This window comes from Suillus bovinus, assembly GCF_016758785.1.
Source record: "Suillus bovinus strain UH-Sbo-P2 chromosome Unknown EDB93scaffold_19, whole genome shotgun sequence".
Lineage (NCBI taxonomy): Eukaryota > Fungi > Basidiomycota > Agaricomycetes > Boletales > Suillaceae > Suillus > Suillus bovinus.
Window position 1 is genome coordinate 271,587 of NW_024542075.1, and position 14,435 is coordinate 286,021.

The 14,435-nt window shown below is 48.5% G+C and overlaps 4 protein-coding genes across 4 annotated transcripts; 2 read left to right on the plus strand and 2 right to left on the minus strand.

Moving 5' to 3' along the window:
- Positions 1-129: 129 nt before the first annotated feature.
- Positions 130-1,679, minus strand: EDB93DRAFT_1138748 (uncharacterized protein). Its single transcript, XM_041449231.1, has one exon. It carries the CDS (start codon positions 1,582-1,584, stop codon positions 226-228), a length of 1,359 nt encoding a protein of 452 aa, XP_041308906.1. The 5' UTR covers positions 1,585-1,679; the 3' UTR covers positions 130-225.
- Positions 1,680-3,199: 1,520 nt separating this feature from the next.
- On the plus strand, positions 3,200-3,625 carry EDB93DRAFT_1240008 (Cerato-platanin; the record flags this gene model as incomplete). The annotated part of the gene is made up of 1 exon (XM_041451703.1): positions 3,200-3,625. One exon carries the CDS (start codon positions 3,200-3,202, stop codon positions 3,623-3,625), a length of 426 nt encoding a protein of 141 aa, XP_041308907.1.
- Positions 3,626-4,266: 641 nt separating this feature from the next.
- EDB93DRAFT_1249285 (NAD(P)-binding protein) lies at positions 4,267-5,510 on the minus strand (the record flags this gene model as incomplete). The annotated part of the gene is made up of 9 exons (XM_041452836.1): positions 4,267-4,299; positions 4,348-4,355; positions 4,409-4,505; positions 4,561-4,628; positions 4,687-4,755; positions 4,812-4,877; positions 4,929-5,081; positions 5,144-5,189; positions 5,250-5,510. 9 exons carry the CDS (start codon positions 5,508-5,510, stop codon positions 4,267-4,269), a joined length of 801 nt encoding a protein of 266 aa, XP_041308908.1.
- A 767-nt stretch (positions 5,511-6,277) lies between these two features.
- On the plus strand, positions 6,278-14,194 carry EDB93DRAFT_1274169 (P-loop containing nucleoside triphosphate hydrolase protein; the record flags this gene model as incomplete). The annotated part of the gene is made up of 11 exons (XM_041454378.1): positions 6,278-7,727; positions 7,778-8,092; positions 8,136-8,652; positions 8,705-9,270; positions 9,326-9,662; positions 9,709-10,601; positions 10,651-11,553; positions 11,609-11,718; positions 11,769-11,921; positions 11,978-12,467; positions 12,522-14,194. 11 exons carry the CDS (start codon positions 6,278-6,280, stop codon positions 14,192-14,194), a joined length of 7,407 nt encoding a protein of 2,468 aa, XP_041308909.1.
- Between the last annotated feature and the right edge of the window lie 241 nt (positions 14,195-14,435).

Sequence of the window (14,435 nt, forward strand, 5' to 3'; positions counted from 1 at the left end):
TGTGAGCGCGTCGACCACGGTCTCACAGGAGAAGAGTGAAATCGGGTCAGGAGTCGTCGAAGCGATGGGGGAGATGGCGGTATGAGTTGGAACATCCAGCGGAAGTTGAGGGGCTTCGAGTCATTTCAATTCCATCTTCACATATTCATTTATACTAGCACTTATGGCCTCTATGTTACAACAAGTATTTAATACAACACGGAACGTTTGAACATAATTGTCGGGTTAAGATAATTGCTTCTCGTTTGACGAAGAAATAGATCGAATCTTGTGTATGTGATTTTGATAGCCTCTATACGCATTGTGGGCGTCATGAAGCAATGACGTCAGGAGTTTCTTCTCGCCATCTCTAAACCCAGACAGATCGCTAGAGTTAAGGTCGAACGACTTTTCTTCCCCGTGTTTTTCCAGTACCTCCACTACCTTGTTTCTCCATGCATTCCATACTCTTGTTTCGTTCGGGATGAAACACTGCAACACCTCTTTTGGCTTGAAATCAGAATTAGGAGGCCTCCGGGTCTCATCGCTAAGAACCAAACATGCAAAAACTGCCTGAGCAGCTCTGTTTTTCAACGCAATTTTCAACATGGGCGGATGATGAAGCGCTTTCAACAGGATATCGGTTTGTATCTTCTCCTGCTCCAGCGACGCTAGAAACGAGTTGTATGCCCATGAAGCTGCAAGCGATGTGATGAACATGATCTGCCCGAACGTCGTTGCTTGGGGAATAAGAAGGAGCTGGAGAAGGAATTGAAAGAGGAGGAGAAGCGAGCAGAGTCCAATTCGTCTAAACTCTGGGCCGCCGGTGATTTTCAGATCAAAATTCCCTTTGGTTATCGGATCGATGTCTTTCTCTGCACCTCTGAGGATGACTACATCGGTTCGCATGAGGAGTATCCCGTCTGCAGGCGGTACGCCCGGAGCGGCTTCCTTAACGGAAGCAAATTCGAGTCGGGCGGTGCCCATCACGAGGCAAGATATGCCGTTTGAAATGATTCCTAACATGATGAGGGCGAATGCTAGCCCATCTCCTGAAAGAGCAGAAATTACGCATGTTGCGAGACTGACAGTAATGGGAACAGCGGCCAAGAGAGCATGATGGATGCTCATCATAGGCGCCCGGTCCAAGTGTTTCACCACACCGTCTCTGACATCGACGATGGTGACGGACAAAGGTGTAGTCTCCCTCCCTTCCACTTCCGCCTCTGGATCAATGTCTTTCGTCTTCTGTACCATAAGGTACGCCAGGTGACCTGTGGCCATCTCTGTGCCCGAGAAAACACCCCAATAACGAGGGCCAGGTTTTCCATCTAGCCCAAATACCTCAGCGGGTGTGAGATTTGGACCAGGGAAAAGACCATCCCAGAATCTTGATTTTGAAAGCTGCCCGAACTTTTTGGCGACTGCATAGCTTCCTGGCAAGTTATACCAGCCCAGCCAGCGCCGTCCACGATAGAGATGGACAGTAGACATCGCAGCGATCGCTTCATCGCCACCGAAGAATCCAGCAACGTTAGATGTATTGAGATTGAAATCCGACCGGGTTATTGGGACAATAAAGCTGGGTGTAATTGTGTCATTCATGTTGTTGCTGTTAAACGATCTCTGCGATACAGCATGGTCATGAAATATACAGCCTCTAGGCGCTAACTAGAACTTGGTGGGAAATAATAATTTTACCCCATTGGAGACTTCGGATGTATTGAACAACAACAACGAAACACGCACCGTATGGACCTACAACGATCATCGACGCCTGGACGAATTGTAGGGAATCATGTGTCTCAAGTATCTGTTATACCATCGTCAGTCCTTCGTTATCATTCTTTCTCGTACCTTCTCATCCTTGAGTCACTTCTAACAGCACTTGAACGTGTTTACTTTTGCTATTTCTCGGTTTGCACTGGCTACTACCTTTTACTTCAAGAAGTCAAGCACACTGCAGGCAGCAGCATTCTCTCTGGTAATATTCGAAACGGGCGCTGACTACCTCAGGCTGCTATTAGTGGCAAATTCTCGGGATTTAGTTGGGATACTCGTCACTTTGTCGGCCGATGAGCCCAGGTCACAGAGGTTATTCTATAAATGATGTGCTGTAAGTACCTTCATTTTCGTATGCGTCATCCCTACCCCATCCCCTTAAACGTCCGTCATCAGCTCTGTCTAGGGGGGCTACCATCGGTACGACCGTCGACAACGTCCAGCCTACGCCTTACTCCATTGCTTCCGAATCCATCACCCAGGTCACCATTTGTACATGCGACTCTACCGACACAGCCAACCATCAGGCTCAATCTCGGATAAAAAGGAGCACCCGGAAATTGTTACTGGTTGACAGACCGCCTATCAACAAGAATCATGATGAAAAGCGCCAGCTCATGACAAGTGCGCGTAGTGCCGTCTTCTCGAACTCGCCGTCCTCCGCGTGGATGTAGTGCTGCTGATTCACCCGCAAAATATATACATATAGTGGGTTAGTCTCTTACGTGTGCGAATTCCTTCGTGGGCCTCGTGGCGTACATACTTTGTCGGGTCTAAGTGCCCGGAGGGCTGTTCCCAATGTGTACAAGGCCAGCTACTGGGTACGATTAGGTTGTTTCATATGCTTGTATGTATCTGGCTACCAGACCTTGCCAGATCTCCGATTGTCTCCCGCCACTCGCTGGGTCTGCTTTACCTGACAACTGTCTCATCGCTACTAGTTGCATAGTTTTAGCCACTCCACGTTGCCGGTCAAGCTGTGTTTTTTCTGCATCGTGTTCCTCCAGCCAGTGAGCTTGGCAATACATATTCGATCATTTCCGCTAAACAATAAGACACGTTCTAGGACCGACAGGCCACAGTTTACAGTTTCCATGCCAATCAGAAGATTATCATCAATCCTGAAGCTCGGTCTTCTTTAATCCCACTGTTACACTCACGTATATTTGATTCCCGCATTGACCATGATGGCTCTTCCAACGCGAATTAATGACCTGGACATGATGCGGTCATGATTTTCCGAGTGCGACGATTCTCTCGACACGCCACACGATCACATAAAGTTTCTAGGTATCAAATTGAGAAGTCGAAACATAAACGTATAAAGGGAGGCGACTTTTCAAAAGCAATCCGCACCTTAGGCCCCAACTTTGAGTTCATTCGTTCCTCAGTTATACTATCATACCTCATACACCTCACAAGCAAAGTGCTTTCCGTCATGAAATTCACATCCGTCCTCTTCTCCATCTCCGTCTTTGTCCTTGCCGCTTCAACACAAACGACAGAAACCCTATCATATGACAGCACGTACGACAACGCCACCCTCTCCCTTTCCAGCGTCGCTTGTTCAGACGGCGCTAACGGGCTTGAATCAAAGGGATACACGACCCTTGGATCACTTCCCACATTCCCTAACGTTGGCGGTGCTTACACCGTGACGGGCTGGAATTCCGCTGCGTGCGGGACCTGCTATAACGTCACATACGGAGATAAATCCGTCGCTGTCCTCGTGGTCGACGTATCCAAAGCTGGCTTCACCGTTTCAGAGGCGGCCATGAACACCTTGACTGGTAACCTGGCCACTGAGCTGGGAAGAGTGGATGTTACGGCAGCCCAAGTGGATACGTCCGTATGTGGCTTGTAGTTGCATTGTATCGGTGTGTACGTTACTACGGTATGTATGCCATTGCAAGTCTGTCATGTCTCCATTCAAGTTGAACGTTGAACCCTTCAGGAAGTTCCCTTTGCATCTAGATTCTGAGTGCCAGACAGACTATAATGTTGTGACTTGGGACTTACGGTTTCGATGGACATGAATCGCATGTTAAAATTAGTCGAATAAACGGACGATGGATTATTTCTTCGTGAAATGACTTCTATATGTAGGCTACGGTTATTTGGACTTATCGACCTTGTACATACCTGGATGAGTCAGATCGTCCATGGATAGTTTACATAGTGTCACGGACTTGACAGTGTTACAGACCAACTGTAGACATCATAGCATATTCCAGACAGCATTTTGCGAAGCCCCACCCTTAAAGGATGCATACACTGCACAAAACTTGAAGCTTAAAGGAGGATCCTAATGCAGATCTGAAGCGATACACCGACATCCAAGGTAGTCTCAACGCATTTGAAGCCTGCACGGCAAAGGATATCATTGGGATGTTCATGAATGTTGATCGATAGCATGCATATAGTATGCTATATTGTACAAGAGTTGATAAAACTGCAGGCTTTAGCGTATGTGAGTTTCCGACCCCACCATTGAACTAACAAGATTTAATCAAAGCGCATCCCACCGTCGATCGTGAACTGCACAGTTGTTAGCCTTCGTGCACAGGCTCTCAAAGGAATACTTACACTTTGTCCTGTTGGTTATTTCAGATCAAGACAGGTTGCAAAAGGGTTCTATGATGTTTACCTGTGATAAAATGAGATTCCGCAGAAGCAATGTAAGAGACCAGTCCTGCAATGTCGTCTGGAACCCCCAAATACCCCACACATGTATTCTTCTTAGACTAAAGAGGAAAGCTTGAGGCAAGTCGTGAGGACAGCCCTATTAAATAGTCTTACCTTTTCATTATAGCAACTAGGGTCAGATGATCCTGTCAGCTTCATGCTTGCCTCATTTAGTCCATCGACTTTGAAGCTCAGCATTCAGCTTTCATCACGAGATATCATGTTTATGGCTTTACTCACCCATAGCCGTCATAATTGGTCCTGGGGCGTAGGCATTCACGGTGATACCGTGGCGTCCAAGTTCAATAGCTGATATATAATCACTTGTCAGAATCATCAGAATGCAATGTAGATAGACACTGTACCAGCGGACTGTGTAATCCCTCGGACTGCAAACTTGGAAGCAGAATATGCGCCAAGGTATTCTTCACCTGTGCGAAAGAATGTATTGAGCGTTAGAACCTACGGATGGATGTACGCACCTCTTTTCCCTAGTAGGGAGCTGGCGCCGATGATGCGCCGACCTCGTTTGTGATTCTCATTTAAAGAGATCATCTTTCGAGCGGCATATTTGTAGCTTAGAAATACGCCTGTGACATTGACGGCAAAGATCTTCTCCCAGTCTGCCAACGTAGCTAGTCGAGCGAAGTTAGTAGTACAACGTTGCAGATATGATTTGTAGAACCATATATCTTACTTTCTACCAATGGTGCGACTGCGATGATACCGGCATTTGCGACCATCTCGAAGTGACATCAATTATGAGAATGATTTGAAGCTCTGCCAGTAGCATCCGTACTCACAACATCCAGACCACCAAGCTCAGTCACGACGCTGTCCACCATCTTGCGAACGTCGTCCTCAACTGTAACATCTGCAAGAAGTACGCAGACCCTTCGTCCTGCACAACTCCCCATTATCTCCCGTGCGACTTCCTCGAGGTTCGACTTATTGGTAGGAATATCACTGAGTCCGATGTCGAAGCCGTCAGCGGCCAGCCTAAGAGAAATGGAACGACCAATGCCTTGACCAGCACCAGTGATTAGAGCAACTCCTTTAGACATGATAACCAGTGATGTAAGTTGCTGGGAATCATGTCTACGAGCTGAGCTTATAACTGTAAGACCGAGCGTCCATCAGGTCATGGGTCTTGAGGTTGAGCCTCAAATACGTCAAAAATAGTACTCGGCAGTAAAGGCCCGAGATACGGTCACGGTACGATGGGGTATGTCGATATGAACTTGAACGGACAAACATACGAAAGCAGCACATATCAGTGCCAAGACCGAGGAATTAGATTAATTATTATTCACCTTTCTGCATGGAATCGTTTGTTATCAACTGTCACTGACACTGGCTCCTCTGCAAGTGCGACTTCTGCAGGATTGTCGCCCACTGCTCTTCTCCATGATGGTAGGATGATGTTAACATTTTCATCTGTGGGCTAAGTTTTTGTTCAGATGCCGTCATAGTCCAGGGCTAACTCAGATCGTTTGTACTGTATCACCAACCCGGCTGAGCTCTACCGCGGTAATTGATTGCATTTTCTGTTTTAGTACTCGGATTTGCGTTTCTACATGAATCATTTGCGAATGGTACGTGGATCCCTGGATTATCTCGTGTGTTACTAGTAGTTGACTCGCGTACAAAAGACTTACTATCAGTGTCCTATCAGTATCATTAAGTTTGTGGCGCTGCTAATTCAATGTTGCAACAACGTGGCCGAAGATAGGCCCAGTACCCACGTACGAGCGCCCGCAGTTTTGCGCTCAACACTCAACGTTCAACTACCCACAACCTACGAGGCATAATCACTACCAGCTTACCTCTCATGAATCGACAAGCTCAGCTTGAGAAACGTTTTAACGACATCCTTCAAGGCAGAGTCACTGCGGATGCACGGAGTTACGCTCACTTTTTAGAAGCGATTTGTGCACAGCAAGACCCTGCGACCTGCATCAACAAAATTGTTGAGAGCCCCCACGGCTCAAGTGCAGTTCAAGCTGCCATGCGTCACAATACTACTTCTCAGTTTCTCAATGGTTCTGCAACTACGCTTCTGTTATATCTCTTCCGAGCAACAGACCTCGGCGACGTGTTGGATCATTTACTCACCGCCATAGTTAATCCTCCCATTTTTTGGACTGCCTTTACCCAGGCATTTGATCAAGGTAATCTCAATGAGCCAGCCCAGGAAGCATTCGCGGTACTCCTTCTTCGACTCATGAACCTTACTACGGGGAATACATCGTCTTATCGTGACCTCGCAAAGAAGTCTAGTATCCTTACGAGGCTTCTCGATTCACCGCAATGGACTGTCAAAGACATTGGCTACCGTATCCAACACATCCTTTCCACATTCACGTCCGGTACACCTGTCGCTGCAGTCGGTGGACCTGGTGGTCGCCATGATAATGATTTCAACGATTTCAGGGAGATCTCCATTCTTCCAACTGCAGACGAGATTCTCTGCCAGCAGCTTCCTTTCATTCGCCCGAGCAGCGTATTGGAGGATCCTGATGGCGAGGCAACTCGTACAGCTGACTACTTGGATAATACCTTCCGCTTGCTGCGCGAAGACATGTTGTATGAGATAAAAGAAGAGCTCCAGACTGCTACAGGGCAGAAGAAAGGGCGTCACCGTGGGCTCACCATCGACGGTGTCACACTCGATGGCGTTTACAGTGGTACAGATGATAAAAAGACTCGGTGGGGCATCAAACTCAAATGCAAAGACGATTTCAAGTCGATGAAGAATGTCCCCGACAAGCAGCGCAAGACTCATCTTGAAAAAGATCCCGCGGGCGTCAGAATTCTCAAAAATCAGTCTCTTGTATGCATACTTTCGGGAAATAAAATCATCAGTCTCGCAAGCGTCCATCGTGTCGAGGCACTTCTTGCGCAGAAACCACCTGTTATCGTGCTTCAGCTGGAAGGGGAAGCTAGCATCAGGAAGACTCTCCTTCAGTTGCAATCATCCAATGCCATTCGACTCATTCAGATTGACACCGCCCTCTTTTCGTTCGAGCCGGTCTTGAAGGCCCTACAGAAGACGCAAGTCATTCCGCTGTCAGAGGAGCTCCTGTTCTGGAAGGATGGGAACACTATTGGTAGCGCTGCAGTGACCGCAGCTCATGTCACGCGTCCACTTGCTATGAATCCGTCCGTGGATTTGAAGCCACTCCTAGGGCTTTCATCTAGCATTGTCCTTGACAAGTCGCAGGCAGCATCGCTATTGGCAGGACTTACGCAGAGGCTTTCCATCATCCAAGGCCCTCCAGGTAGTGTTCATCAACCACTCATTCGTACCTATCTTGTTGACATCCTAAAGGTACCGGAAAATCATTCATTGGCGCGCTGCTTGCGAAGGCCATCCACGATCACACCGAGCAGAAAATCCTTGTAGTCTGTTATACGAACCATGCCTTAGATCAATTCCTGGAAGATCTCATGAAGATTGGGATTCCGGACATTAACATGGTCCGCCTTGGCGGCAGACCAAATGCGCAGGTCGCCCATCTTGGTATTGCGGGCCAGAAGAAAGAACGTTTCATACGATCCAAAGCTGATTGGACTATAATCGACGACTTGAAGAAGTCGTCGACGTTTCACTGCAAAGCTCTAGAGACCTGCCATGGACAAATTCGTAGCTTCGAAAATCGGTTTCAGGGACATCCTCATGTACATAGAATTTGAAGAACCGACCTACTTCGACGCATTCCACGTACCTGAATACGACGCTTCGGGAATGACCCGTGTTGGCAAGGACGGCAAACCTGTCGATGCTGAGGAACTCATCGTTCGATGGGACAGAGGATTTGATGCCGGGCAGTTCAAATCCGAGCCCAATGTACGTGAGGCACAAGATATCTGGAAAATGCCTAAGGACGCTCGCCGGGACGTGATAGAGAGATGGAAGTTGGAGATACGCAAGTTAATCCTCGAGGAGATTCACACACTTGGTACAAACTACAACGAATGCCAAGATCAACTGACACGCAAGTTCGGGGAAGCTAGGGTGGCAACTCTCATGGGGAAGAGAATCATTGGATGCACAACGACTGGAGCAGCTATGTTTGCACAGGACATTCGTGCGGTGAATCCCGATGTCCTTCTCGTCGAAGAGGCTGGTGAAATCCTAGAAAGCCACGTCCTCACCGCAATGGGTCAGAGCACAAACCAGATGATTCTCATTGGTGACCACAAGTACGTGAGCCAGTGCTGATTTTGAGTCCATCTCGCTGAAGTCGACTCACAGGCAACTACGTCCCAAAGTCAACAACTACAAGCTAACTGTTGAAAAGGGTGATGGGTTTGAGCTTAACAGATCACTATTCGAGCGTCTAGTTCTCAAGGGCTTTCCTCACGAAACTCTGACAGCCCAACATCGCATGCGTCCAGAAATCTCGGCGTTTATCAGGAAAATTACATACCCCGACCTCACGGATGCTCCCAAAACCCAGGGCCGTAACAATATTCGCGGTATTCAGAACGACGTCATCTTCATTGACCACACTCATCCTGAGGATGACGACTCTCGCATCTCAGACAGAGGTGATGAGGCTTCGTCTGGGTCAAAACAGAACACCTATGAAGTAGAAATGGTTTGGAAGATCGTACGCTACCTTGCCCAGCAAGGCTATGGGACGGAGAAGCTAGTCGTTCTAACACCGTACCTCGGGCAGCTTTCAAGACTTCGAGATGTCCTGAAGAGGGACAATGACCCTGTGCTCAATGACCTCGATTCGCACGATCTCATCCGCGCCGGACTTATGTCCTCAGCTGACAAGACGCCCAAGAAGCGCATCAGGCTTGCCACGATAGGTAAATATCTCCTGCTATTCGACTTACAGCGCACCTCTAACATTATTTTGAATAGATAATTATCAGGGAGAGGAGAGTGATATCGTCATCGCCAGTCTGACCAGGTCCAATAAAGCCAACGACATCGGTTTCATGAATTCCCCCGAACGTCTGAACGTGCTTATCTCCCGGGCTCGAAATGGACTCATCCTGATCGGGAACTCGCAGACATTTATGAACGCTCGGAAGGGTAAGGAGCTATGGGGAAAATTCTTCGAGCTCGTCAAAAAAGGCGACCACATGTACGAAGGCTTCCCGATCAAATGTGAACGACACCCAGATCGAACGGTCCTGATCAAATTTGCCTCCGAATTTGATACTCTCTGTCCCGACGGTGGATGCACGGAAATCTGGTAAGAATTTGGACATTGGTGTAGCTCTTACTCACACACTCTCTAGTAACACCATGTTAAACTGCGGCATCCATCCTTGCCCACTAAAATGTCATCAGATCTCAGACCATTCACAAATGCCATGTCAACATCCGTACTCGGACACGTGCCCTGTCAATCACAAGCTGAAGTGGAAATGCCATGAGTCAAAGCCAGACCCTTGTCCGGTTTGTGTCAAGGAAACCGAACGTGCTGAGGAGAAGCGAAAACGCGAGCTCGAACTGAAGCAGAAATTAGAAGAAGAGGAACTGCAACGTCAGATACAACGCGAACAGGAGCAGTTGGAACACGACTTACAAATGGCTGAGCTGAATGCTAAGTTTAAGGCGGAAATGGATGCGATAGCTGACGCCCAGGTTGCGCAGCAGCGAGCGAATGCCATGAAACAGAAAATCCAGGATATCGAGGCAGCCAGAGCCAATGCACAGAAGGCGGCTGCAGTTGCGCAGGCACATGCTGATGCCGCTCGTTCTGCTTCGTCATCCAGGACAACAAACCCCATACCTCCCACACCTTCATCCAATCCTCAATCAAATGTACCTCCGCCAAACCCTACTCCTCCGTCATCGCCGTCGCCAAACCCACCACCAAAAACGAAACCTCCGACCACCCAGACTCCTTCCAATCCTCAGCAACCGAAGCATCAACAACCCAAACCTTCATCGACGTCGCCGATGAATGCAGTACCTACGTCGGCTGCCCACCAGGATTGGTTGCATCAGAAGCAAGTCAACGGTGAAAAAAACAGCGCCATCGACGGTATCATGGAGTTGACAGGGCTTGAGGATGTGAAAGCCCAAGTGCTCCGTATCAAGGCCCATATTGACTTGATGAAACGGCAAGGCGTGCCTCTAAATAAGGAGCGTCTCAATCTGGTTTTGCTCGGTAATCCAGGAACTGGTGAGCAATCATCAAGTATCTAATGAATTAGCCGCTCATATTCCTCCAGGAAAGACCACAGTCGCGAGATTGTATGCACAGTTCCTTGAATCAGTGCAAGTCCTCCCGGGCGATGCGTTCCTTGAAACGACAGGTTCAAGCTTAGCGCATGAAGGGGTGGGCGGAGCGAAAAAGCTCATCGAAGACGCTATGAAGGTTGGAGGAGGCGCTATCTTCATCGATGAAGCATACCAGCTCATCAGCGAACACCAGCACACAGGAGGTCAGGTGCTGGACTTTCTGCTTGCTGAGATGGAGAACCGAGTGGGTACCCTCGTCTTCATTCTCGCGGGGTATAGCAAGCAAATGGAGAAGTTCTTCGAGCATAACCCTGGTCTTCCCAGTCGTGTTCCGTACTCTCTCAAGTTTGCAGACTACACCGACGCAGAACTTCTGACGATGCTGGAAGCACTCATTGAGAAACGATATTCGGGACAGATGAAGGTCGAAGATGGCATCAGGGGCTTATATGCTCGAATTGCAGTGCGTCGACTTGGACGCGGTCGCGGTCGCGAGGGGTTCGGAAACGCTCGTGCATTACAAAACATGTTTGCGAAGGTCGCCCAGAGACTAGCCGAGCGACTTAAGAAACAAAGCCAACAGGGGTGGATTACTGATGATTTTCTGATCACCAAAGAGGACTTCATCGGTCCTGACCCATCCCAGGTCCTTCCACAGTGCGCTCCTTGGGAGAAATTACAAAAAATGATAGGTCTTGATTCCGTCAAAGACTCTGTCCGTAATTTCTTTGACATTGTCGACACGAACTATCACCGAGAGCTTCAAGAGAAAGAGCCTCTTGCGATGTCTTTGAATCGTGTCTTTCTTGGCTCACCGGGAACCGGCAAAACGACAGTTGCGAAGCTCTATGGGCAAATACTCGCAGAACTAGGACTCTTGAGCAACAGTGAAGGTGATAATCCATACTTGTGTTATTGGCTGCCCGTTAAATGACGACATTCTATTAGTCGTTGTCAAGAATCCATCTGATTTTGTGGGCGCGTATCTTGGCCATACAGAGAAAAACACCAAAGCTATATTGGATAGTACCGTTGGTAAAGTCTTAGTTATAGACGAGGTATGCGACCCTAGATTCTAGCTGGTTATAATATTGATCTCGTCTGGTAGGCTTACATGCTGTATAGCAAGAATTCTGGATCCCAGGACCAATTCAAAGCGACTGTAATTGACACTTTGGTCGCAGAGATTCAAAGTGTACCTGGAGAAGATCGCTGTGTCTTGTTATTGGGATACAAAGAACAGATGGAAGAGATGTTCCAGGTATGCTCAAACATTCACTCGAATTTCTGGGTGTAAATTCTGATGTGTCTACTCAGAATGTGAACCCCGGGCTCGCTCGTAGGTTTGCCATTGAAAATGCATTCACTTTCGAGGACTTCACCGAGTCCCAATTGCGGGATATCTTGGACTTCAAGCTGAAAGATCAGGACCTTGAGGCCACCGACTCAGCGAAACAAGTTGCTAGTGATCTTTTGAACAGAGCCAAGAACCGTCCTAACTTTGGCAATGCTGGTGAGGTGGAGAACATGCTTGGCCTGGCGAAATCTCGCTATCAGAAACGTCAGGCATCAATCCCTCCCGATCAACGTTCCGATGTAATCTTCGAGCCTCAAGACTTTGATCCGGATTGGGATCGTGATCGCAATGCTGCAGCCAATTTGACAAAACTCTTTGAGGATCTTGTTGGTTGTGACGACATCGTGACGAAGTTGGGCAACTATCAAAAAATTGCTCGTGCGATGAAGGCTACTGGTGTGGATATGCGCAAACAAATTCCAACGAGTTTCATTTTCAAAGGACCCCCAGGTAAGTAACAATTCCTTATCCGGAGCGGAATGTTGATGCTTTACTTATCCCCAGGTACTGGCAAAACAACCATTGCGAGGAAGTTTGGCCAGGTGTATTATGATATGGGATTTCTTTCTTCATCTGACCTTATCGAGTGTTCTGCTTCCGACCTCGTAGGCCAATACGTGGGTCACACCGGCCCAAAGACGAAGAAACTTTTCGAGAAGGCCTTAGGCAAAGTACTATTCGTGGATGAAGCGTACCGGCTTAGTAACGGGCATTTTGCGCAAGAAGCCATCGATGAGGTCGTCGGCCTCATGACCAACGAGAAGTTCATGAACAAGATGGTTATCGTTCTTGCAGGCTATGAGAAAGAGATGAACACTCTTTTGAGTGTCAATCCGGGTCTCGCCAGTCGTTTCTCTGAAGAAATCACTCTGACCAACATGACGGCGGCCAAGTGTCTTCAAGTGCTCGACAAGGAATTGCAAAAGACGCAGATTGTCTTGTCCGAGCTAGCTGATACCACTTCTTCTGCTTACTCGGAGATGGAGACTATAGTTGACCGGATGTCACGCTTGTCGAACTGGGGGAATGCCCGAGACGTCAAAACCATTGCCCAGAGGCTTGTCCATCATGCATTCAATGCTGTAGCAAATACTCCCGGGAGTAACCCATCACTCACTGCAGATGAGGCGATAGCTATCATGAAGGACCTACTCAATCAGCAGCGCCAGCGGTTGAATATTCCACGTATAACCACTTCATCCCCGTCAGGCAAACTGCCGATGGCATCGTCCAGCAATTCAGCCCCTCCTCCGCCCCCTTCTCAATCCGGGTCTTCTTTCGCAACCAAGGGATCTCGACCGCCTAAACCACCTTCTCAAAAGAGCTCTTCTTCCAATCAGTCGCCGCCAAAGCCTCCTCCGAAATCAGGGCCGTCCTCCACACCGGGCGGATCCCACTCACCTAATAAGCCACCCCCACGCCCCAGTGCACCATCTAGCACATCGCGTCCGAAAGTTCCGCCACCCCCATCATCAACTCCCTCGTCTGCTGCACAAGTCACTCCAAAAACGACTCCTCGTCGCCCAAGGCAGCCCAGAGGTTCTCAGCAGGCGTCGCCTGCATCATCCAGTTCACGCAGTCTGCCTCCTTTCTCTATTTCAGGTGCCCAAACTGCTTCTCCTATTCTTTCACAAGGCAGTATCCCGCCAATTCCAGATCAGCGACGGAAAAACATGCAGTTACCAGTTCAAAGCGCCCCGCAGCCCCAGTCTACCAATGATGTTCAGCGTGACCCAGGAGTTGCTGATGCTGTCTGGAAGCGGTTAGAGGCAGATAAAGCAGCGGCGCAGGAGGCAAAAAGGAAAGCAATCGAGGAGATCAAGAGGCGTGACGCTGAATTGAGTAGAGCTGCTCAAAGGCAACAAGCTGCGGAGGCTGCAGCTCGAGCCCTCGCTCAGCAGAAGGCACGAGACCAGGCTGAGCAAGAAGAACTCAGGCGCCAGCAGGAGGCGATTCGAATTCAAGAGGCGGAGGCAAAAGCAGCGAGGGAGAGAGCTGCTGTTGCACTCTGCCAGATGCGTCTGGAGCAAGAGAGGAAGAAACGTGAAGAAGAGAAGATACAGCAGAAGTTGAGAAATCTCGGCGTCTGCGTGCGAGGCTACCAATGGATTAAACAACCATCAGGTTACCGTTGTGCGGGTGGCAGTCATTTTATTCACGATTCCCAGTTGCGCTAGTTCCACGTCGATTCTACATACAGTAGGAATTTCTTTAGATTGCGTCTTTGAATCACGGCACTCTGTTCGATTATGACTTCATGATCATGACGAGTAAACTGTCACACGGATCTTCCCAATGTTCAATATGCATCGTTGTACGCGATACTCTGCGAGCATATTTGAAGAGGTTCCGCTGAATTGATTTCACAAGCAAGATTGGGACCTTCATTGACGCTAACAATACCCGCGCACAGCACTA